The 23,739-nt window shown below is 47.5% G+C and overlaps 2 protein-coding genes across 6 annotated transcripts; one reads left to right on the forward strand and one right to left on the reverse strand.

The window, feature by feature from the left end:
- Nucleotides 1-186: 186 nt before the first annotated feature.
- On the reverse strand, nucleotides 187-9,833 carry kpna5 (karyopherin alpha 5 (importin alpha 6)). Of its 3 annotated transcripts, none has more exons than XM_069171990.1 (14): nucleotides 9,728-9,833; nucleotides 7,323-7,456; nucleotides 6,317-6,418; nucleotides 6,097-6,196; nucleotides 5,730-5,824; nucleotides 5,479-5,610; nucleotides 5,011-5,099; nucleotides 4,802-4,901; nucleotides 4,540-4,703; nucleotides 2,806-2,884; nucleotides 2,559-2,684; nucleotides 2,342-2,469; nucleotides 2,055-2,233; nucleotides 187-1,748 (listed from the first exon to the last, which is right to left on the reverse strand). In XM_069171990.1, the coding sequence occupies exons 2-14, from the start codon at nucleotides 7,449-7,451 to the stop codon at nucleotides 1,561-1,563; spliced, it is 1,611 nt and encodes a 536-aa protein (XP_069028091.1). In that variant the 5' UTR covers nucleotides 7,452-7,456; nucleotides 9,728-9,833; the 3' UTR covers nucleotides 187-1,560. The 3 variants fall into 3 exon arrangements, with proteins under 3 accessions (XP_069028091.1, XP_069028088.1, XP_069028089.1); XM_069171987.1 differs by lacking the exon at nucleotides 9,728-9,833 and adding an exon at nucleotides 9,634-9,713; XM_069171988.1 differs by lacking the exon at nucleotides 9,728-9,833 and adding an exon at nucleotides 7,941-8,698.
- Nucleotides 9,834-10,378: 545 nt separating this feature from the next.
- On the forward strand, nucleotides 10,379-23,378 carry zufsp (zinc finger containing ubiquitin peptidase 1). 3 transcript variants are annotated; one of them, XM_069172038.1, is made up of 12 exons: nucleotides 10,379-10,439; nucleotides 10,531-10,695; nucleotides 11,125-11,752; nucleotides 11,966-12,025; nucleotides 14,361-14,471; nucleotides 14,559-14,659; nucleotides 15,084-15,252; nucleotides 20,227-20,415; nucleotides 20,954-21,119; nucleotides 21,879-22,039; nucleotides 22,815-23,035; nucleotides 23,141-23,378. In XM_069172038.1, exons 3-12 carry the CDS (start codon nucleotides 11,134-11,136, stop codon nucleotides 23,186-23,188), a joined length of 1,845 nt encoding a protein of 614 aa, XP_069028139.1. In that variant the 5' UTR covers nucleotides 10,379-10,439; nucleotides 10,531-10,695; nucleotides 11,125-11,133; the 3' UTR covers nucleotides 23,189-23,378. The 3 variants fall into 3 exon arrangements, with proteins under 3 accessions (XP_069028139.1, XP_069028138.1, XP_069028140.1); XM_069172037.1 differs by having other exon boundaries at nucleotides 11,125-12,025; XM_069172039.1 differs by lacking the exon at nucleotides 11,966-12,025.
- Nucleotides 23,379-23,739: the final 361 nt, after the last annotated feature.

Below are 23,739 nucleotides of genomic sequence, written 5' to 3' on the forward strand. Positions count from 1 at the left end.
TACCTGTCATCCATCCGTTAATGTTTAATAAAAGCAGTCTGACCACTGTCAGTAAACCAGTGGTAACCATGGTGATCAGTGTCAGTAAACCAGCAGTAACCGTGGCGATCAGCATCAGTAAACCAATGGTAACCATGGCGATCAGTGTGACAAGGCTCCTGGAGTAAAAAACCTGACACAGGTGTGTTCGGTTTGTATCCAACAGATCCGTTTATTCATTCTCTGTACATTATACAGGTGTGCGTGTCCCAACAGAGGAGCAGGCATTTCCACAGACAGCCTCACTGGCAGGCCATCCAGTCGGTGTTAGTAAGTCACTTACTGCTGCACACCGGCTGAACACGTTTTCTACTGAGAGCCACAGGAACACTGCAAGTTCATCCCAAACAGGAAACAGAAAAACGAGGCAGAGCTTAAAAAAAAAGAAAAAAAAAAAAGAAAAAAAAAAAAAGATCGACAATCATACAAACCAGGAGGATTAGAAAACTATACACCACTCAATGTGCTCCACGGCATCTCTGCATTACAAATATTTTCTATTTCACATAAATATAGATTGATTTTCTGTTCAGATCTCCACCTGTCAGACCAGGTTCAGGGTGAAAACACTGGGCTTCCATCTTCAGATGAACATGAAACCTTTAGCGTCAAAGTGTGAAGGAGAGAGGAGATGAAGGCCAAACTAAAGAGAGGAAGCAGAGATGGACTGGAGACGCACCACACCCCCCACAACCACCTCCACTCTGTCCTACATGTATATATAATATACAAACCCTCAAAGACACTCTGCAAGTCCATCACACCCAGGAAACAGCAGGACAAATAAATTAAGATAGATCACATCGTTCAGAGGAACAAGCTTCTCATTTCATTACAATTGTTTCTCAGACTGCATCTTGTAACGCCGCCTCGCCCTGATCGAGCTGCTGAAAGGATCCAAAATCTCAAAGAAGCAGCAAACACACGAGATTGCAGCTGGTTCATCATCCAGGACGCCTCTGGTCAGAGCGGAGAGGAGAGCAGGAGGAGGAGCTCCAGAGCAAGAGGAGGAGCTCCAGTCTTCAGGTGCTCGTCTCAGAGCATGTGCAGCAGCAGGACATCCAGTGCTGCTGCCTGAATCTAAACTCGGAGGGTGTCTTCAGGACTGAGTGCAGCCAGAAGAAAAGAAGAGTGATGCTTCACTCCTGTCCCTCCTGTCTGTCTGTCTGTCTGTCTGTCTGTCTGTCTGAAGACTGAAGAGGTAGTTTCACATTCAAAAAGGGATACGGAGGCTGAACTGGAGACTGCAGCTTCTAACCAGAACACAAACATCATTACATGGTTTAGATGATACGATAAGATGACAGGAAGCCGAAGGAACATCAGACTGCAGCACTAAATCAACAGGTGGGAGGAAACCAGCTGTCTCTGTCTCTATCAGCAGCTCACTGTCCACCTCTGCTGTCTCTAATGTCTCTCTGTCTCCAGAGCGGGTGGAGCTGTGAAGGCATAGCAGAGGAGACGGTCTGCAGACACGAGACCGGGTCCAGGAGAGTCCACAGACCAACAGAAGGAGGCGGCTCAGAGGTGGAACCCCTCCATGGGTCCCTCCTGCTGCTGGAAGACAAACTGGCCCTGGTTCTGGTCCACTTGGGGGGCCAAGCTGGCGTCCTCCTCCTCTACGCCGAAGTAGTGCTCGATGAGGTCGAAGGCCTTCTGGTAGATCTCCTGGTTCTCGTGGCTCTGCAGGAACTCGATTTTGTCCAGACCTGCAGGGAGGGACGGACACACACACACACACACACACACACACACACACACACTATTTATGATTTTGTTGTGTTATATCATTTTATTGTGTTATATTATTATTTTGTTGTGTTATATTATTCTGTTGTGTTATATTATTTTGTTGTGTTATATTATTCTGTTGTGTTATATTATTCTGTTGTGTTATATTATTTTGCAGTATTACATTATTTTGCAGTATTATATTATGTTGCAGTATTATATTATTTTGTTGTGTAATATGACTTTAACAGCGTCTGCATGTTCAGTGTGTCTCCGAGTCGTACCATAAGCCTCCTCGATGAGTGCGCAGTACGGGTTGATGCCGGTTCCATTCTGTTTGGCCTCCTGCTCTCCGAGCCGCAGGATGTTCTCCAGGCCGTTCAGGGACACCTGCACGATCTTGGAGTCCATCACGGTCAGCAGGTCACACATGGGTTTGATGGCATTCAGAGACACCAGGTACCTGTTTTCACACACAGCACAGCGTTCTGACACTTTAACAAACCGGAAGTTTGTTTATTTCCCCCCCCCCCAGTCAGTCAGTCAGTCAGTCATAGAGATGTAAACAGACCTTATCTGTGCAGGAGTGCCCCCGGAGGTGGCGTTGGTAATCGCCCACGCTGCCTCCTTCCTCGTGCGGAACTCGGCCTTCTGAAGGATCTCGATCAGGACCGGGAAGATGTTGGCGTCGATCACGTTCTGACGGGAGAAGAGATGCTGTCAGCATCATGGAGCCTCACAGTAGCACTTCCTGTCGCCACAGTAAAAGCAGGTGAAGTGGCCTCTACCTGAATCTGAGCTCTGTTCCCAGCTGTGATGTTGGACACCGTCCAGCACGCCTCTTTCTTGATGGACTCCTTAGGACTGCTGAGGAGATGCAGCAGGCACGGCAGCGCTGAGCAGTTTAGGATTACCTGAGAACACACACACACACACACACACACACACACACACACACACACACACGAGGGCAGCAGTTATATCTCACAGCTGTGTGAACTGATGAAGACAGGAAGTGAAGCAGCTGATGAGTACCTGAGTCTGGATGTCATCTCCTGTTACTATGTTGCCCACCGCACGCAAAGCAGGAGAGACCACCTTATAGTCACTGTGCCTGGAAGAAAACACACACACACACACACACACACACACACACAGTTGAGGTTACAGACAGAACCAATGGGAATCATTTTCTTCTGAAATCTGCCCCATCTCTCCGTAAACTAAACATTGGACTCATTCAGGACTTTTAATTAGATTCAACAGAATTGGAAATAATGAATCCTCCTACAACGACTGAGGAGACTTCAGAGTGGATCTGCACAGAAAATAAAAACTGGTCGGTGCTGTGTTGTTCATGCAGAGCATCAAACATCAAAGTCAAGCATCAAAGTCAGTCATAGTGTGAAGTGTGTGGTGGTCGAGCCAGGCTTAGTCTGACAAAGAGTAACGTACAATTTACAGGCAGCAGAACCTCCAAAGGAACCGCTGGAGCTACAGAACCTTTAAGTCTGAGTATACACTGAAGTACATGAGACACACAGCTCAGTTAAATATATACTGCGCACAGTTCAAACCAAGTCCATAGTCATCTTTATCAGTCTGTGTCACTGTGCACACACATCTCAGAGCTCTGAAAAATCTGGTTTCTTAAATTCAGACAGAGTGCAACCTCTCGTCAGAGCAGCAGCTCAGTCATGTGAACCCGAAACCCTGACTTTCTCTTCTGTACTGTGGTGGAGGTGGGGAGGGTCGGCCAACAGACAGTGGAGTGTGTGTGTGTCTGTTTGTGTGTCATTGGGAGGGTGTGTCCTTAAAAATGCAGACCGCCACAGGTCTTTAATTTAATCTGGCTTCCTTCCCAACAAAACGCTGAGAAAGCGAGCATATTTAATGGAGGCTGTGTGGTTAGTCTGATGATGGACATCTCCATCCTCTGCAGTCTGCATGAAGAGCCTCGGTGCTGTTTCACTTTCAAAAACAAATAACTCCCACGTATCGCCACATGGTCTGTTCATGCGGATTCTGATCTAACTTTGTACCCGACACTCCACTGTAGACATGAAGGGAAACAGTTACTCGTGCCGATCGGTGTATTTTAGAGAATCTCTACTGTGACATCTGGTCCAAAGGACACACGTCAGCCTGAGATTCTGCCGTTCAGCTGGCCTGTTCCTCCTCACTGTCCTACAGCAATCAGCAACCAGCAACCAGGGATGACGTCATTGTTGGTTTGTGAACGTTATGAATCCTCCAGTTCAGATTCTGTCCGTCACCATCTTGCTAGTTCGGAGCGGTTTGGAGCAGGAAGTGACCATATTTGGACGAGCTGGGGGAGGAGCCAGAGGTGGATCTGACTGATCTGATTGGAAACCTGACGATACTACGTCCCGCCCACCGATAGCTGTAACCTGATTGCATCACAGGCCTGTCAATCAAACAGACATACCCCCAAAAACAGGTCTTCTTGAATCTTCTTTTCTAATGAATGAGGGATTATTTTCAGATGGACCTCCAGAAAACTAATAAGAAGGAGTGACTTTATCTAACAACACCGAGATAACTGATGGACACATTTTATTCACTTTGGATTTGATGAGAGAAGTTGAATGGGAGTCTATGGAGCCGGAGGCTTTTTAGAGCCGGCCTCTAGTGGCACTCGCTGGTATTGCAGCTGAAGACACTTCTGCATCGGAACCATTTTTCAGAACAGAAGCTACGAACATTTTTACAGTCTGCGCCGACAGTGTGGACGTCCCCGTGTCTTACATGAGCAGCTCCACCAGCCTGCGGCAGACACCGGAGTCGATGACCGTCTGGATCTTCTCGTTGGGGCCGTCAGACAGGTAGGACAGAGCCCAGCAGGCATCAGCCAGAACATCTGGATCACTGCTGAACAGTAGCCTGGACAGAACGCTTAGACACGGAGACACCTGAGACAACAAGGACGGTTCAACATTGGAGCTCTACAACTGCTCTGCAAGCTGACATCAGGAAAATTGTCTTCAGGAGTTGAGACAGATAGACTCACCTTAGCAAACTCTGGAGGAGGGTTCTTCCCTCTGCACAGGTTGGACAGAGCCCACACCGCATTACGGGTCGTGGTGAGACGGTTGGACTTAGCCAGCAGCCTGGACAGGACAACACGGAGACGGGTTACCACATCTCACAGATTCAGACAGATAGAGGTAGACAGAGGGACAGGAGGACAGAGAGACAGACAGAGACAGAGGGACTCACTGCTGCAGGGACGGCAGGATGCCACAGTTGAGGACGTAGTCTCTGCACTCAGCGTTGTCTCCTGCTATGTTCCCCAGCGCCCACACAGCCTGTAACACAACACTCAGTCAACACGCTGTCCAGCAGGACACACACTGTCCCAGGGTCCAGTCAGCTGCTCAGCTCTGCCTGTGAGACTGTACACACTGTAAACATGAATGTTTCTGCAGTCCAGGATCCGTCAACTCAATTCATGTTGTGACTTTTGGGAATAATTAAGGACAGTCAGTAAGTTTCCACTTTGAAAGTTTGTCACAGTGAAGATCTCCTGCTGTGAATCTGTTCAGACTGTTTATGGATAAATCAGTCTGTTACCACGCTGGGATCACGAACGACACAGTCCTGCATCGTGACTCAACACTGCGAGTAGAAAAGGACGAATTCTAAAGACACGTTTTGTGTTTAATAAACGCCGAGTCGGGCCCTCACCTGCTCCTGGACGTCCTCGTACTCGGAGTTCAGCAGCTCGATGAAAATAGGAACGGCTCCTGTTTCGATCACCACCTTGGTGTGCAGGAAGGTACCGGAGGCGATGTTGGTCAGAGCCCATGCTGCCTCGAACTGTCGGACGCACACGTGATGCACGGAAGAAAAGATTCAGTTAACGCACAGTCTGAAATGAGTCACTTTAAAATCTGCATATCTGAAGAGACGCATGATCCTTCACGTGAAGCTCTCACCTGCAGAGTGCAGTTTTCACTCCTCTTCAGGAACTCCACAAAACGAGTCACGACACCGGGAGTGGAAATGACCTCATCGATGGGCGGGTTGGGCTCTGCACAGAACAAACACAGGTCAGCTGCTCTGAACACGACCCGGTCCAAACAACGAGAGAAGAAGAAGGTGTTGCAGATCACCAACGTTTGCCAGAAAGATATCCAACATGCTAGGATGTGTTTTTGTCTACGTTTGAACGTTGTCGTATGTTCAGTGGCGTCCGTGTCATTCATCACACAGTGAATAATGTAAATCAATGTGGTCCGGTAGTTCACTGAATGAAGAGACCGGTACTTTCAGATCTAGTTAAGGACGTGCTGCAGAACAAACCTTTGGAGAGTAACTTCCTAAACTTCTGTGTGGCGACGAGCTGCTGGTCCGCATCTTCAGAGAAGATCATCTGAATCATGTCGGCTGTGATGACCCCGTCCTGCACATCAGATCAACAGTGATGACCAGGTTAGCATCACACTGTAGCATGTATACAGTGATTATCAGAGCTCAGGCAGATCCCAGTAGGTTAGATACATCCATTTGAAGCAGCACTTACAGCCGTGATGGGCACCGTGGAGCTGATGTCTGGATCCTGAATCGGACACTCCAGCATCGACTCGTCAGCCGACGGGACGCACACGTTTCTCCTCTTGAACAGCTGTGGGCGCAGAGTCAAGGTCACAGGATTACCTTCACCACTGAGGAAATCAGGCTTTTAATTTGAAACAGACACAGGAAGTGATGTCACTTCACTTCCGTCCTGCTGCTGCTGTATCAGGCTGTTCACCTACACATGATCGAAACACTGGAGAGGAAGATGCCTTTAAGGAGCTTTTCTACCATCACTTTGCCCGGCTTCACTAACTTTTTAATCAAACAAATAATCGATTTTTATTTGTCTTATTAGATAATCAAACAGGACTTGATTTAGTTAAATGTTTGCTCACAGGCCAGTTCTGTTTTTTGTCCTCTGAAGTTAAAAAGTTATGTCGACTACAAGTTAAATACTCTGTCAAAATAAGAGCTTTGAATGCTTTTTAAATCATAATAATTCAACACAAAAACAAAGTGCAGTCTCTTAGTGTGGAGAAAAACTAATTAACACATGATAAGAACTAATTTCCCACAAAACCGCTCACTTCCTGTCGTTCCGGTCAGCCGGCGTGTTTTGATTCAATGATGAAGAGAGGTTGACTGTAAATGATTATAAACACATACTGATGATAAATGAGGAGTTATTTTAGCTGATAAAGCGAGTTTTGTTTTGCAGGAATTCTTTAGTGTCACACTTTCAGCAGAGATTCTGTTCACGACCTTTATGTGCAGAAAGATAGCAGTAATTTTGCTAAATTGAAAGCTTCAGTGACTATTTTAAACATTGTTTGAATTTTCGTTCATTTCTGTGATCACATCATAACAATTTCCTGAACGGAGTGTTTTCGAGTTTTAGCCGAAGGCATCTGGCACCGCTGTATCGACATTTAACAGAATCATGAAGTGTGTCCTTCATGCTGTTTCATGCATTCAGTTCAACGTAAGAAGGATGATAATCCAGTGTTTACCTGCTCCTCTCTCTTCTGTTTGCGTAGCTGGATTCCCTCCTCCTCTCTCCTCCGACGCATCTCCTGAGGATTCAGCGCTTTGTTCTTGTAGCTCTTCATCCTGTAGTTGTCTTTCCCTGGACTCGCCATCGTGTCTGAGGAGTTGGACGCAACACGATCAGAGCGCGAGTGAGATGCTTTCACTCATCATGAGGCCGAGCATCTACGACAACATATTTATTCTACTGAGCAAAACTTCACAGTGTTAATTTGTTAATTTACTCTGTTTTAAACAGAGGAAAGAGTCATTTTACAGCAAAGCTCACTTCCTGCCATCACCTCCTGCTGTGACCTCCATATATGTCTGGATATATTTCCATAATTATGAAATCAAAACATACAGCTGAGCCAAAGTGTCACATCTCAGCTGATGTAGTTCTCCTGTGTGAGTCCATTATGACTGCTGGCTCTGTTAAATCATGACTGTTTGCTGTCCTGGCTCCTAAATGGTGGAATGAGCTCCCCACCAACATCAGGACAGCAGAAACTCTGTACATCTTCCGCCGCAAACTAAAAACACACCTCTTCCGACTTTACCTTGAACAGTAGAACTTTAGTAGCACTTAAAATGACACTTACTGATAGAACTTTGTAGTTTGGCTTTCTTGAAGAAATTGTATTTTCTTGATTCCTGTTGTTCTGGGTTTTGTACCCTCATGGTTGAAATGCACTTATTGTAAGTCGCTTTGGATAAAAGCGTCAACTAAATGAAATGTAATGTAATGTTAACGTCTAGCAGGTACATGTGTATCCGACCACCTGTGAACGTGACTGCCATCTGCTGGATGCTGAGGTACATAGCATTTAGTAGGGCAAATGTCGCGCAAGAATATTAAAGTGAAAAATAATTCATAGATCTGCCTGTGATTCAGATCTGCTCCAGTTAACCCTGACCCGCAGAACCAACATGAACAGAATCCAACTCTTTATATGGGCCAGTGGATGAAAATGTTTCCTATACTGTGACAGAGTGCTGGATTTATAGGTGGCTTGTTATTAAACTCTTGCTCTATTTATTTGTAAGGGACAAAGTTCAGAGGTATTTAATCAGAGAGGCTCTTTGTAACACATTTGCGAATGAAAGAATTTCCATCTGCAGTCTTTGGTTCGGTGGATGACATCACTATGAAACTACAATAAAACTAAATATAACATTGAATCCTGTGATGTACTGAGAGTCCCATGGTCCAAAGAAAAGCCACCTGTCCCAGATCAGGAGCTGTTCTTCAAACAGAGATAACCTCTAACCTCAATATACCTGATTGACACCTGTCAGGGTGACCCCCCTGCACCAGGGTGACCTATCAGACATCAAGGTGACCCCCCCCCCCCCCCCCCCCAGGCATCAGGGCATTATCAGATGGATGTCTATCTCACTGAGTGATGTTTTAATTATGATATCAGATGAGAAATGATGACACACTTTATATATCGATATACTGTGGCACCAATACTTCGAGAACATCAACATCTATACCAGCAGACACAGGAAGGGAAACGTACAGTACATGAACCTGCTGCCCCAGTGCATGCTGGAACAAAAAACCCACAGCTGATCATGGCCTCCATGATGAACAGCTGGATCTCTGACAGCTCAGAGAACCAGAACAGCTGGAGGAGGACAGGCTGTGAGGTTTTGACAAGATTTAACGGTGAAACAAGCAGTTCAAGACATCTGAAGATCAGTGGAGCACCAGCTCATCAGTGGAGCAGGTCCAGAGCTCAGCTACACACAGAACCTGACCGCCTCCTGGGATGATGGACCAGCTGGTCAGCACCACCTGCAGACTGGGTGAAGGTGTGGTGTCCACCTCCAACTTCTGTCATCTTCTGTTCAACAGGAAGTGGTGAAGGTTCAAACCACAACAGTGTTAAAGATTAGAGTTCCGCCCTCCAGTAATTAGACGGTACCATCAGTGTTGTACACAATGCCAGCTACAGATCTCCTCTCATAGTTCGGAGGAGTTCTTGATCAGGCAGCGGGACCGCAGCCGTTTTCACCGGGCTGGAGAAGAGCTCGTGCTGAACTCCTCTCCACTGATTAGCTGCAGGAGCTAACGCTGCCCTGCTGTCAGGGACCAGGTCAGGACTGGATCTGGACCTGTTCATGGTACATACAGTGTTCTGTTCAGATGCATTTTACCTCGCCGGTTCTCTGTGACCACAACATCTCTCCGTCAAACACAACAAAATGGATCTGTGCCAACGGTCACAGCTCACTAGCTTTGCAGCGAGCTCATCAGCTGCCGCACTGCTGGTTCAGATATCTCACCGTGAAACCGTGACACCGGAACCAGGTCCCGGTACCAGGTCCCGGACGGTCTCCCCCCTTCCTCCCCGACCTGCCCACTGGACATCTACTGTACCTGAAAATCCGTCCGGCTCTTTGATAACCTACGCTGCTCCTCCTCTGCTCCTCACACCAAAATGGCGTCCCTTTCAAACTTTCCCAGCAGACCCCTCGCGACAACAACACATCACGCCACTTCCGGCAGCTGTCGGCCGGAACCCGGGAAACTTCATCCCCCGCCAGGGTCCTTAGATTGGATCGGCGGTAGGGTCCCTCTGGCCTGTGATTGGTTGAGGTTGAGGTCCGTGTGAACAGTCAGCGCGAGTTAATCCGGAAATCAGGCATCGTTCTTTCAAAATAAAATGCGTGCGGTGAGAGGACAGACTGTATTAGAGACCAGCGTCAAACCCAGATTTGTTTCTTCTCCCTGCTCCTTTTCGGTTATGGACTTTATAAATATGAGTTTTGTTTTAATTGTAAATCGCTTTTCTGTTTATATTTTCTCGAGAAATGTGTGCATTACCATGAGCGGAATAAATAAAAATGAAATATAAAACACTGTCAAACACACGTCAGTAACTCAAAAACCTAAAATACGGACGCGAAATTTAAAAATAATAATTTCACCGAATTCGCGCCCTTTTGCTCAGTGTTTGTTACTTTATTCTGAAAGTTTTGGCCGGAAGTCGCATAGTGTTATGGTGACGGCATGAATTTTAAGTTGTCCGGAAAGGTTTCGAAGCTGAAGAAAGGAAAGAGAAAGAGATTTCTCACTCCCCGTCGGATCTGTGAGTGCATGTCCATCATATTCAGGACAGACATGTCTCTGTTTATACTGCTGATTCAGCACATTAATAACTGCTCTCTGTGTGTCTGCAGTCCCGGAGCCTCAGACGCACGCGTCCCTTCCGGACCCTTCTCAGCAGGTCCGGGTCCAAACACAGCGTGCTGCCCAAAAACCAACCAGCAGGGGGCACCACCGACCAGAACCAGAGGCCTCAGCGGCATCCTCTGCTCTTTCTGCTGCGAGGAGTCATTGCACCTGTAAGTCAAACTCACCTGTGATTCATGCAGTATTTTAAAGTGTCGAACAGTATTTCTGGACTGAGCTGGTGTGCACGGCCTGTTACAGTAAATAAAGCTCATCAACAGGATCCAGAGGGGACAGAAGAGAACACAACAGTCAGGACACAACACAACCTGTTTAAATCATAAAAGGACGACCTGACCCCTGATCAGAAGCTGTTTCCGTCTGACTTCCTGTCTGATCTCTGCGTTTAAAGACCTCTGCATGTTGTTCAGTGAACCTGCTGCACAATTTAAACTGTTGATGTGCAGGAACGTTTAACCACTGAGAGAGTAACACATCTCTTCCTGAGCCTTTAGACACACTTCTCTGACCTCTGTGTGTGTGTGTGTGTGTGTGTGTGTGTGTGTGTGTGTGCGTGTGTGCGTGTGCGCGAGCGTTCGCAGGCTGCAGCCATGCTGACCTGTGACATCTGCAGAGAGGAGGTGATGCTGGAGGAGGACATGAAGACACACCTCCTCCTCAGCCACCTGGAGAGCGACCTGCGCTGCCCGCTGTGCTGCCGGTCTGCAGCATCCTACGACGAGCTCTGCTTCCATGTCACGTCGGCACATCCAGAGGAGCCGCAGCGAGCGCAGGGCCCGGATCACCTCACCTCCGGCTGCTCCGCCCCGAACGCTGGAGGAGGGGACAGCAAGAGGCCCCGAACATCTGGGAGCACCTGGGATACAGATGGTGAAGCCACGCCCACCTGTTCCTCGGGGCGACCCACACAGACTGACACCTCGGACGGTAGGTGTTCGTCACGGGGCCCTGAGACCCGACCGGAGTCAGCTGGGAGCTGCAATGAGGACAGAAATGAAACCACATCTGAGCAGCTGCGGTCCTCATCTAGAAAAGGTGATGCAAACAGTCCAAATCTGACATCCACTGTCCCAGTCGGCCCGCCTCTGACCCGTCCTGTTCTCCCTGAGCGGCTCCTCTCCTGCCCCATGTGTGACCTGGTCTGCAGCAGCAGCTTCATCCTGCAGGAACATGTGGAGTTACATCTGCAGGATCAGGGCTCAGATGAAGGTAACCACTCTGACACGCCTCCTGCGATGTCGTGTACGGAACACTATGTGCCGTCAGTCTGTCACACTCTGTTACACAGACAATCTGGAGGATCAAATCACACCGCACAAACAAGTTCCACCTGTCCAGTCAGAGAGCAGCGGTCTGTTTCTACAGACCACATACAACATGTACACGGAGCACTGTCTCTATTCATGACTGATGTTTGTTCAGGGTCACTGCAGGACACGTGTTCACCGGCCATGACATCAGCAGAAGCCAGCTGTCTCTCAGGTGGGTCTCCTGTCTTCTGTTAGAAAAGCTGCTCAGTACGTCACCACAGCAACAAAACGATCTACACCTCCAATCAGAGCGTACCATTCACCCTCCAATCAGAGCGAATGATTCTTTATTTGGACACATGACTGTGCATAAAGCCGTTATCAGCTCGCTGACTGGGCGCTGCTCTGCTGAACCACTGACACACTCAGAGGAGTCAGATTAGATTTTCCAGAAACCATCAGGGTTTCCAGATAATGTACCGTAACAACCTCAATGATCCTCTGACTTTCCCTCTCGTACCATCAGGTCATTTTTTTATGACTAAACATTTGCATGATAACAAAACATTCCCTCAGCTTTTCTGTTTTTGTGCTGATTAGCAAATGTTATCGTTCTGATCTGCCAAGTTAAGATGGTCGAAGCATTACGTCAGCGTTTTACCGTGTGCACCGCGTGACAATGTGCTGACATGAGCATTTATCTCAGCGGAGCCTCATGGAGCCATTGGCATGACTGCAGACCTTTCTGGTCCAGTCTGCTGACAGACAGAGTTTCTTGTCGCCAACAGTCAGTAGATGGAGAACTTCTGTTATGTGACTGACAAGGTGTGTGTTCAACTACAACCGCAATTCAATTCAACTTTATTTATATAGCGCCAAATCACAACATAGGTTATTTCATGGCACTAAACACATTAACGTCCTTATAGCAAGACGTTACAATATTATACAGAGAAACCCAACAATTCAACAATTCCCACATAAGCTAGGAGGGAAAAAACTCCTCTTTAAGGGAGAAAAACCTCCAACAGAGGGAAGAAAAACTCCCTCTTAACAGGAAGAAACCTCCGACAGAACCAGGATCAGAGGTGGGCCTGCCTCGACCGGTTGGGGTGAGAGGAGAGCAGAGAGAGAAAAGGACAGCATAGAGATAGAAGACGTGAACTGTTGGTGGAGACGACAAGCACAGGGCAGAGACATGCAGCTCCATGACGGGACATCTGCAAAAGAAAGAAGAGAAACTACGCGAGCGAGGGAACTGAGTGGAGACAACAGACAATAAGAAGAAACTATGGGAGAGAAAAAGATGGTGAGGTATGAGTCAGTTAAAGAGTAGGAGGAAAGAAAAGAAGCTCAGCATGTAACGAGGTCCCCCAGCAGTGTCGGCCTATAACAGCATAACTAAGGGTTGGTTCAGGTCTACCTGAGCCAGCCCTAACTATAGGCTTTATCAAAAAGGAACGTTTTGAGTCTAATCTTAAAGCTAGAGAGGGTTTCTGCCTCTCGAACACAAACTGGGAGCTGGTTCCATAGGGGAGGAGCCTGAAAACTGAAGCTCCGCCTCCCATTCTACGTCTGTAAACTCTAGGAACCACAAGTAGACCAGCGTACTAAGAGCGAAGTGCTCTGCTAGGATTATATGGTTCTATAAGATCTCTAAGATCTCTAACCGCAGTCATGTAGTCTTTTATTTCACGTTCATTATTTCCAGACTTTTATTTTCTTTCATATTTGAGGACCTGTGTGTCCCAGCCTACAGCCCAGCTGATGTGGTTACATGTCTCCTCGCCGTTATCACCAGATAACACAGCAGCGTAAATGCACTCCTCTGATGAGTCTGACTCACGTGTTTGTTTAAAGTTACCCACGCAGGTTTATCTGACTCTGAGAGGAGGTGCAGATCCATCAGAGGCCGCTACTATGTATGAAGCTGGATCTGAGGTTACCATGGTAACTTCAGGTTTAACTCTGGGTTTTCAGAAGTGGGTTCACTTCTTGCTGGGACATCGCATCGCCATGGTAACTGATGCCGCAGAGCTAACCTGCTCCAGATAAAACATCAGAACATCTTCATGTCGCATACTATAGTTTGATCTTCGCTCTGCCGCCACGACACCTGTCCATGTTTGGGATTTGGTCAGAGGCTGTAAACCCCGCCCCTTTTTTATTTGAACACACCCACAGTTGGACTGGGAAACCCTGCCTTGATTTAGTGAGTTGTTAACTAACTTCATATGACCATTTAGTGTGATCATGTTGAAGACAGATAATAAACAGAGATCCTTCTTCACAGTCCAGGCCTCTGATGTTTAATAGATAATAACCTGATGTATAGATGTGGTTTTATGAGGTTTTTTTCACTGGGTCGTGGGTGGGGGGGGGGCTTCAGGTGGAGGTTTCATCTCAGAGACAGGAGCTGCGCATTAACTTCATTCTCCTCTGACGGATGTTTAGAGCGGAGCACAGAAACGACCTCTGAGCCTCTTTGTTTCAGGAATCAGTCAGCGAAGTGTATTCATCTTTACGAAGTGTATTTACTGTGACTAACGTTCCGATCCGTCCTGTAGGAGCGAGGAGCTTCAAGTGCCCGATGTGCTCCTCTGTGTGCAGTGACAGCTCCTCCCTGCAGGAGCACGTGGAGCTGCATTTGGACCAGGGGGCCGCCGTGGACGGTGCAGGTAGGGCGGTCTCTTCGTTCACACCTGCTGTCCTGTCCGTGTGATGCGATGCACGCTCAGCTCCTGGTTCACCTGTGCCGCCTGCAGGGAGCTCTGACCTGAGGCTGGCCACGCAGCTGCAGCAGGAGGAGCAGAGGAGGAGGCGGGAGGAGGCCCAGCAGGAGAGGGAGGAGTTCCGGAAGCTGCAGGTGTGGATAACAACCCGAAGTACAGACATCACTGTCAGACCATGTGTATGTGGAATGTATGAGTTCACCTCCATATTGAGTGAAGAGTCAAAACTGCAGCTTCATCATCATCATTGTCGTCCTTCTGAGGTTCAGCTCCCTCCTTCACACCCTGAAAGTAAAATATCACCACTTTATCCTCACTGTTTTATTTCTATGTTGGAGTACAGACTGTCCAAATACCAGGATTCAATTCAAAATGTAAATATTAATGTTATATTCTGGTATTTTAAGTGAATAAGCAGCTGAGCCTGTGTCCCGTCTCGTCTGAGCCGATTCCACAGAGCCCGGTTGGATGAGCTCAGAGCTTCTGAGGTGTCCGCGACCTCGCGACCTTCAGTCCTGACCTTCCAGTTCCGTCTCTGACCTTCGCTTCATGTCTCAGAAACAGTTCGGTCTGGACGGCAGAGGAGGCTACCGCCGGCAGATGGAGAGGACCATGGAGAGAGCCGTGGCCCGTGGACTCCTGGCTCCAGCAGACTTTCACTGCAAGAGGGCCGAGCTGATGGAGTCTCTGTCCTCAGGGGCGGACGACGGCGGAACCAGAACCCAGGGTACGTTGGACCTTCACTTTAAACAGCACCCACTGAGGCACCGAAAAAACTGTAGTGAAGGTGGTTGCGTTGTTTTACTGAACATCTGATGTGGTGTGAACGTTTAAACACTGGATCCAAAGGCCATTCCAACAATGTGTTTGTTCCAGTTTAGGATCAACAAAAGGAGGAAAGGACGGATGATTTTTTTCGAAACAAGAAAGAACGTATCAAAAACATAAAGCCAAAATTAATACATTAAATATCAAATCAAAGCTTAACTTACAGGATTAATGCGGCCACTAACTCTGTGTTTCCATTCTCTCAAACATAGAAGTCTAAAGTCATAATAAAGACATTTAGTAAACATAAAACACACATGAAATAGTAAACAAATAAAGTGAAATAACAAACCACAATTAAAGGTCCATTTTCACTTACAGAGCCTCTCTGTGTTCTTGTGTTTGGAGGGAAAAAATGGCCATGAAATGGACCCACCCAGGATGTGGCATCAGTGGGACTCGGATGTGAGGATGTCAGGTGTCGTTCGGTTTTTTCCAACTTGCGATTTAACCGGCGCAGCTGAGAGATTCTGTTCTCGTGACGGTCAGACTGTGTCACCATCACTCTGATCTTCAAACTACTAATCCAGAAGATTTTAATTTAAACTGGCTTTTAGTATGTTGTAGTTACAAATGTCTCCATATTGTACAACCCCGTTTCCAGAAAAGTTGTGACGCTGTGTAAAATGGAAATAAAAACAGAATTCAATAGATTTGAAAATCATACAAACCAATATTTAATTGCAAATAGACCAAAGACAACACATTAAAACAATAAACAACAATAAAATGTCTGTTTCAACATTTGATGTGTTGTCTTTGGTCTATTTGCAGTATCACTATGGGTTAATATGATTTGTAAATCCCTTGCATTCTGTTTTTATTTACATTTTACACAGCGTCCCAACTGTTATGGAACTGGGGTTGTACATGTCAGACATTTTTCTTCACGAGTCATTGTTATATTTAAGAGGTGCAGTCAAGAGTGTGTGCATTTTTGGCTTTTGGAGGACTATATACAGCCGGATCACTTGAACTAAGGCAAAGTATAATCTTTAAATACGCTTCTCTGCTAAAGTTTACTATTGCATCTGCTGTTTTATGCTATCTTGACTGCTAAAGCTTGCCTGTTTTTTGGTAGCTGGAATTGTTTGTGATTAGGTTCTTGTTTTCACTCGAGTAACTGTGAGTCTTTGAGAACAAGTTTAGAGTTAAACTGCTGGTCTTTTATTTCCAATTCTACAAAGGCTTAAGTTGTATTTGACTTTCCACCAGTTTGAGGTAAAAATACTTTCTCCAAAAGAAGTAGGGACAACATCTAGGGACTGTTGCGAAAGTTTTCTTAGTTTTCTTTGTTTATTAATCAGTGGTGAGTTTCGATTGCCGCCCATTTGTAACACCCGGTGACGGGAGGTCTAACAAGCAGGGGGTGTGGTCTGACCAGCTGTAGCCAACCCTGTTATAAAAACCAGGAAGTGTTTGAAGCTTCAGCGTCAACGAGGACTCGTCGTATGAAGACTCAGAGGATAAAGACTGAGGAGTCTTTCGTTGGAGCTAAAGACTTGGAGGATAAAGACTGAGGAGTCTTTCGTTGGAGCTAAAGACTTGGAGGATAAAGACTGAGGAGTCTTTCGTTGGAGCTAAAGACTTGGAGGATAAAGACTGAGGAGTCTTTCGTTGGAGCTAAAGACTCGGAGGATAACGACTGAGGAGTCTTTCGTTGGAGCTAAAGACTCGGAGGATAAAGACATAGGAGTCTTTCGTTGGAGTCACAGGGAGGAGGCTGAGCATAGCTGAGTAGTACTACTGCCACCTGAGAATGGGTGTACTTTCCATACCTGTGCGTATATCTACTCGTAGATACTATAGGCCTCACACTTGTTCACACCAATACCATAACCTTTCCTCTGTTATCTATCCCACCCGTTCCACTCATACCCAACACCTCGTCACAGGAGGACTCTGGAACTGCCAGTCAGCTACGCACAAGACAGACTTCATCTCCAGCTTTGCTATCCAGCAATTGCTTGACTTCCTTGCTCTCACTGAGACCTGGATCACACCGGACAACACATCCACCCCTGCTGCTCTCTCCTCTGCGTTCTCCTTCAGCCACACACCCAGACCCACTGGTAGGAGTGGTGGTACAGGTTTACTCATCTCCCCCAAATGGAGTTTTTCTCTGTACCCACGTACACTTTCTACCCCACTGTCTTTTGAGTTTCATGCTGAGACAGTTACTCATCCGGTACAATTAAACATGGTTGTCCTCTACCGTCCTCCAGGTTCTTTGGGAGATTTCTTGGACGAATTAGACGTCCTCCTGTTAAACTTCCCAGAAAATGGCCCTCCACTTGTCCTTCTTGGTGACTTTAACATCCAGACTGAGAAGTCATCTGACCTTTTGCTCTTACTGTCTTCCTTTGTTCTCTCACTCAGTCCTTCCCCTCCTACTCACAAAGCCGGCAACCACCTGGACTATATTTTCACCAGAAACTGCTCCACATCTAACCTCACTGTGACTCCACTTCACGTCTCCGACCACTTCTTTATCTCTCACTCTCTCCCACTCTCTCAAACCGACAACCCTCCCACATCAACAGACTCTGTACTTGTCTGTCGCAACATTCGCTCCCTCTCTCCCTCCTCTCTGGCCTCTTCTGTTTTTATCTGCCCTCCCTTCAACTGACTCTTACTCACTCATGCATCCTAACTCTGCCACAGACACTGTCCTTTCTACTCTGTCTTCCTCTCTTGATTCTCTCTGTCCCCTTACATTACGACAGGCCTGCAAGTCCTCCCCAGCTCCGTGGTTGTCTGACTCGGTGCTCCCAGAGAGCCACTATGAGAGCGGCAGAAAGGAAATGGAGAAAATCTAACCACCCTGACGACCTGCTCACTTATCAATCTCTCCTCTCCTCTTTCTCTGCCTCTATCTCTGCAGCCAAAAGCTCCTTCTACCTAACCAGAATTCAATCCTCATCTTCCAACCCCAAAAAACTATTCTCCATCTTCTCCAACCTCCTTGATCCTCGCTGCCCCCCTCCTCCCTCCACCCTTCTTCCAAGCCAATTTGTCAACTACTTTACTAAAAAGATAGATGACATACGCTCCTCATTTTCAAACCCAGCCTCTGTAACTACATGTCCATCATCTTCATCCCGTTTGCTTTCCTCTTTCACCCCCGTCTCCCAATCAAGTTCTCACCTTGGTAACCTCTGCCCGCCCAACCACCTGCCCCTTGACCCCATCCCATCTCATATTCTCCAGTCTATTGCTCCAGACCTTCTTCCTTTTCTCACCCATCTCATCAACACTTCTCTGTCTTTCCAAAACTCTCGAACGAGCTATCTTTAACCAACTCTCCTCCTTTCTCCACCATAATAACCTTCTTGACCACCAGTCTGGTTTCAACAGGCCACTCAACAGAGACGGTCCTCCTTGCTGTCTCTGAGCAGCTTCACACTGCTAGAGCAGCTTCACACTGCTAGAGCAGCCTCTCTGTCCTCTGTCCTGATCCTTCTAGACCTTCTGCTGCATTTGACACAGTGAACCACCAGATCCTTCTTTCCTCTTTCAGGACCTCGGTGTCTCAGGCTCTGCTATCTCCCTGTTCTCATCCTACCTCAACGGCCGCACCTACCGGGTAACTTGGAGAGGATTGGTGTCTGAACCTTGTCCTCTCAGTACTGGTGTCCCTCAAGGCTCCGTCCTGGGTCCCCTCCTCTTCTCTCTGTACACCAACTCTCTCGGCTCTGTCATTCACTCGCATGGCTTTTCCTACCACAGCTATGCTGATGACACCCAACTGATCCTCTCTTTTCCCCGATCTGAAACACAGGTAGCCGCATGAATCTCTGCCTGTCTGACTGACATCTCTCAGTGGATGTCCTCACACCACTTGAAAATCAACCTCAACAACACCGAACTGCTCTTCCTTCCGGGGAAAGACTCTCCCACCCTCGACCTGACTACGACCTTCAACAACTCTGTTATCCCCGACGCTGACTGCTAGGAACCTCGGCGTGACACTCGACAGTCAACTCTCTCTTTCTGCCAACATCGCTGCAACGATGCGTTCCTGTAGATACATGCTGCACAACATCAGGAGAATACATCCTCTTCTCACTCAGAAGGCGGCGCAGGTTCTGGTCCAGGCTCTGGTTATCTCACATCTGGACTATTGTAACTCCCTCCTGGCAGGTCTACCTGTTAGCGCCATCCAGGACATGGTCCAACCCTACATCCCAGCCCACTCCCTCCGCTCTGCTTCTACCAATCAGCTTGTTGCTCCCTCGCTGCGAGCTAAACACTCTACAAAATCCCGACTGTTTGCTGTCCTGGTTCCTAAATGGTGGAATGAGCTCCCCACCGACATCAGGACAGCAGAAACTCTGTACATCTTCCGCCGCAAACTAAAAACACACCTCTTCCGACTTTACCTTGAACAATAGAACTTTAGTAGCACTTAAAATGACACTTACTGATAGCACTTTGTAGTTTCGCTTTCTTGAAGAAATTGTATTTACTTAATTCCTGTTGTTCTGGGTTTTGTACCCTCATGGTTGAAATGCACTTATTGCAAGTTGCTTTGGATAAAAGCGTCAACTAAATGAAGTGTAATGTAATGTAATGAAAAATGTTTTCCACCTGTTCTAACTTACATTCATTTCCATATTTCCCTTCTTTAAACGTTATTCCAGTCTGTCATCATCAGTGTTGATCCTGCTGAGTGTTCAGTTGTGTTCGCGTATGTTTCCTGAAACTTGTTCTGTTTTTGAACCTCCGATGACTCCAGGACAGTATGAGGGTTTGAAATCTGTCTCTAGCAGCTGTTTAATTCTGCTGGCCGCTCCTTTAACGTGCAGGGTGACAGTCAGACCTGTCAGTCACGGAACGTGTTTAACATGCAGTGTGTAACCTGTGTGTCCAGGTGTGCTGCGGTCCCTGTCTGACTTCTACCAGACGGAGGTCAGAGACTGTGTCCACGTGTGGCTGAGTGCCGACACCGACCACTACTGCTCGTCGGGGGGGGATAAAGGCTGGGGCTGTGGATACAGAAACCTCCAGATGATGCTCTCCTCTCTGCAGAGTCTCGACGCGTACACTCCCGTTCTGCAAGGTGCGCCGTCACACTCCAACACTGCAACACACCTGACCTGAGATCACATGAATGATGCTCCAGAAAAGGGAAAGGAGTGAGTGAGTGAGTGAGTGAGTGAGTGAGTGAGTGAGTGAGTGAGTGAGTGAGTGAGTGGGTGGGTGGGTGGGTGGGTTCTTCATGCAGGAACATCAAACATTGAGAACATGAGTATAGTTTACTCCAGTGTTGACAGCAGCTCAGTGACTCATGTGGGTGTACAGTGTAAACACGGTGATGAACACGGGCGTGTCTCTAACTGTGTTGTTTAGTCTGAGGACATCATGTCTCATTCCTGTGGTTGTTCTGCTCTGCTGACACAGTAGCTGCACAGATTCGTAACTCTTCCTGCTCTGTGCCGGTCTTCATCCTGCAGTAGCTGCACAATCATTTTAATGACGGGTTCTGGTTCTGGCTCTGACACCAGCCTGTTAGCCGCATCTCATATTCAGACAGTATCATTAGGCTCCTGGCCTGCACCTGTACAGGTCGATTTACTGGATGTGTTCCCTCACTGCAGAGAGGACGGTGCCCAGTATCCCACGACTGCAGAGTATGATTGAGGAGGCTTGGAAAGAAGGACTGGATCCACACGGAGCGTCCCACTTCGACCAGCGGCTGCAGGGAACACGGGCCTGGATCGGAGCCACAGAGATCTACTCCCTCCTCACCTCTCTGAGGATCAGGTGAGAAGATCTACTCCCTTATCACCTCTCTGGGGATCAGGTGAGGACATCTACTTCCTCCTCACCTCTCTGGGGATCGGGTGAGGTAGCCTGCGTCCAAACCCGTCGTCAGGCTGCAGCGTGAAACATGAAGCGCTGGGCATCACCAAGGCTGACATTCAGTTCACTCTAGTTCTTCTACAATTGTCTTTTGTTTATTCAGTATGTTGTCCATCAGTCAGTCGACTTTTAAAGCCACTCCATGAGGCCTGATACTAATAATTAACTTTATGACTTAAATCAAAGTTTCATGCTCCCTAATAAACATGCCGAATGTTTCTCTCCTCAGAATACACTGAAGAACAGATTTAAGATGGAATAGTTTAAAAGGTGTTTACATGTATGTGTGTGAGCATGAAACAGGTGCAGTATATGCTTAGATAAACTGAACAGTCTAATGTCAGCAATACAAATCAGAACTGAGTGTATGGCTGAACTGTGTGTAAAGTTCTGGAGGGCTTTTCACTTTAAACATGGGCTTTTATTTTGAAATAGATACAGGAAGTCACTGCCATGGCTTTGCTTTTATAGTTCTGGTCATGACTCAGCTGATGACTCTGAACTGAGGTCATCAGATTTGTCAACAATTTAGCTGCTGAATGACAACTGGTCCAAACGTGTTTTGTCCCAGACGGTCAGTACCAGCTGGTCAGACCTTCCTGAAGCTCCACCGGGTCACATCAGGTACATGTTACAATGCTGTACTGTTCTGGTTCACAGAGCCCGCATCATGGACTTCCACCAGCCGACCGGCCCCGGGGACACCCACCCCTGCCTCTTTGACTGGGTAAAGCAGTACTTCTGTCAGTCCAGCAGGAGCAGCAGACTGCCCCCCCGACTCATCCAGACATCCCTGCCCCCACTGTACCTGCAGCACCAAGGTACCCAGCAGCATCACTTGCTCCACCTGTGTTACTGTGACTGATGGTATCCAGGTCTGAGCTGAAGCCTCAGGGGATCGTAGAGGGCAGTAGAGGACTGTAGAGGACTGTAGAAGACTGTAGAGGACCGTAGTGGACCGTAGCGGGCTGAAAAGGACTGTAGTGGACTGTAGTGGACCGTAGATGATTGTAGAGGACTGCAGTGGATCGTAGTGGACCATAGGGGACCGAAGTGGACCGTAGAGGACCGTAGAGGGCCGTAGAGTGCCGTAGAGGACCGTAGTGGGCCGTAGAGGACCGGAGTGGACCGTAGAGGACTGTAGTGGATCGTAGAGGGCCGTAGATGATTGTAGTGGAACGTAGAGGACCGTAGATGATTGTAGAGGACCGTAGTGGACCGTAGAGGGCCATAGAGGACCGTAGTGGACTGTAGAGGACCGTAGAGGGCCATAGAGGACCGGAGTGGACCATAGAGGATCATAGATGATTGTAGTGGATCGTAGAGAACCGTAGATGATTATAGAGGACCGGAATGGACCGTAGAGGACCGGAGAGGACTGTAGAGGACCGGAGTGGACTGTAGTGGACTGCTTCTTGGTTCTCCTTTGTCGTGGTTTCTCTGCAGCAGGTTGAACATGAGGATTGTTATCCTGCTGAGTCCTTTCTCTTTCAATAAGGTTGTCCCAGCTGGTCGTTTTTGAAAATGGTCCCATGTCGTCCCCCGTGTCCCACTCTATCCCCCTTCCCCCCATTGTCCCCCCGTGTCCCCCCGCAGGTCACAGCCGCTCCATCGTGGGTTTGGAGCAGAGGAAGAATGGGAGTCTGTGCCTCCTCCTCCTGGATCCTGGCTCCTCCTCCTCAGACACCGGGAAGCTGCTGAGCAGGGACACCATTTCCACAGCGATCCGCCAAATCAGGAAGTTCCCCCGAAGTCTGAAGAACAAACAGTACCAGGTGGTAGCAGCAGAGGGTGTGTTGTCTGCTGACGAGAGACAGGTGAGCTTTTCCTGGACGTGTGTGTGTGTGTGTGTGTGTGCGCGCGCGCGCGCAGAGGGAAGACTGAATGAAGTGTTATATAAACTGCTCTGTTTGTTTTTGCAGATCAGCATCTTGAACTCGAGGACGTTGCGTGCTGAAAGGATCCCATAAACACAAACACTTCCTCATCTCATCTGTCTGCTTTTAATGTTTTCTTCTGATTGTTGTCCTCAGGATGTGTTTGAATTCATAAAAGTTTTTAAAATGTTTTAAACAAAATGATCTCTCGTGTGTTGGAGGTCGTTAAAAGTTTGTAGTTTACAGTTTTAAAATGTTTGAAATAAACTCAACTCCCTCTGCACGTCTTGTCTCAGCTCCCTCCACTGAATGTTAAGAGTAGGAGGAGACGGAGTGTCCTTAAAGTACCCGGCCAGCGGAGACATGCAGAGTGTCTCTGCACACAGTCACACACACACACACACACACACACACACACACACACACACACACACACACACAGCTGAACTGAATCTAACAAAGGAGACAAATGTCAACATTCTGAGCTCTGATCAAAGCGTCTAACAAGATTTAATATTTCCTCTGCTGCTGTCAGAACAGCAGGTTTAACTGTTGAAGTTCCGGTGTAGTCACACGTCTTCAGGACTTTTAAAGTCATACAGTCATTATAAATTAGTCTAAACTCATCTCCTGTTCTTCATCCA

Source organism: Embiotoca jacksoni, unplaced genomic scaffold (assembly GCF_022577435.1).
Source record: "Embiotoca jacksoni isolate LCO1_2020_lvr unplaced genomic scaffold, fEmbJac1.0.p SCAF_50, whole genome shotgun sequence".
Lineage (NCBI taxonomy): Eukaryota > Metazoa > Chordata > Actinopteri > Embiotocidae > Embiotoca > Embiotoca jacksoni.

Bases quoted from the DNA above. Each gene is read 5' to 3' on its own strand.
- kpna5 (XM_069171988.1), bottom strand. From the start codon at position 8,019: ATGAGGGTACAAAACCCAGAACAACAGGAATCAAGAAAATACAATTTC. The intron at 4,704-4,801 runs GTGAGTCTATCT...TTGTTGTCTCAG, and splicing joins CTCCTCCAGAGTTTGCTAAG to GTGTCTCCGTGTCTAAGCGT. The intron at 2,470-2,558 runs GTAGAGGCCACT...TTCTCCCGTCAG, and splicing joins GGAACAGAGCTCAGATTCAG to AACGTGATCGACGCCAACAT.
- zufsp (XM_069172037.1), top strand. From the start codon at position 11,134: ATGCTGACCTGTGACATCTGCAGAGAGGAGGTGATGCTGGAGGAGGAC. The intron at 14,472-14,558 runs GTAGGGCGGTCT...TGCCGCCTGCAG, and splicing joins GGCCGCCGTGGACGGTGCAG to GGAGCTCTGACCTGAGGCTG. The intron at 22,040-22,814 runs GTACCCAGCAGC...GTCCCCCCGCAG, and splicing joins ACTGTACCTGCAGCACCAAG to GTCACAGCCGCTCCATCGTG.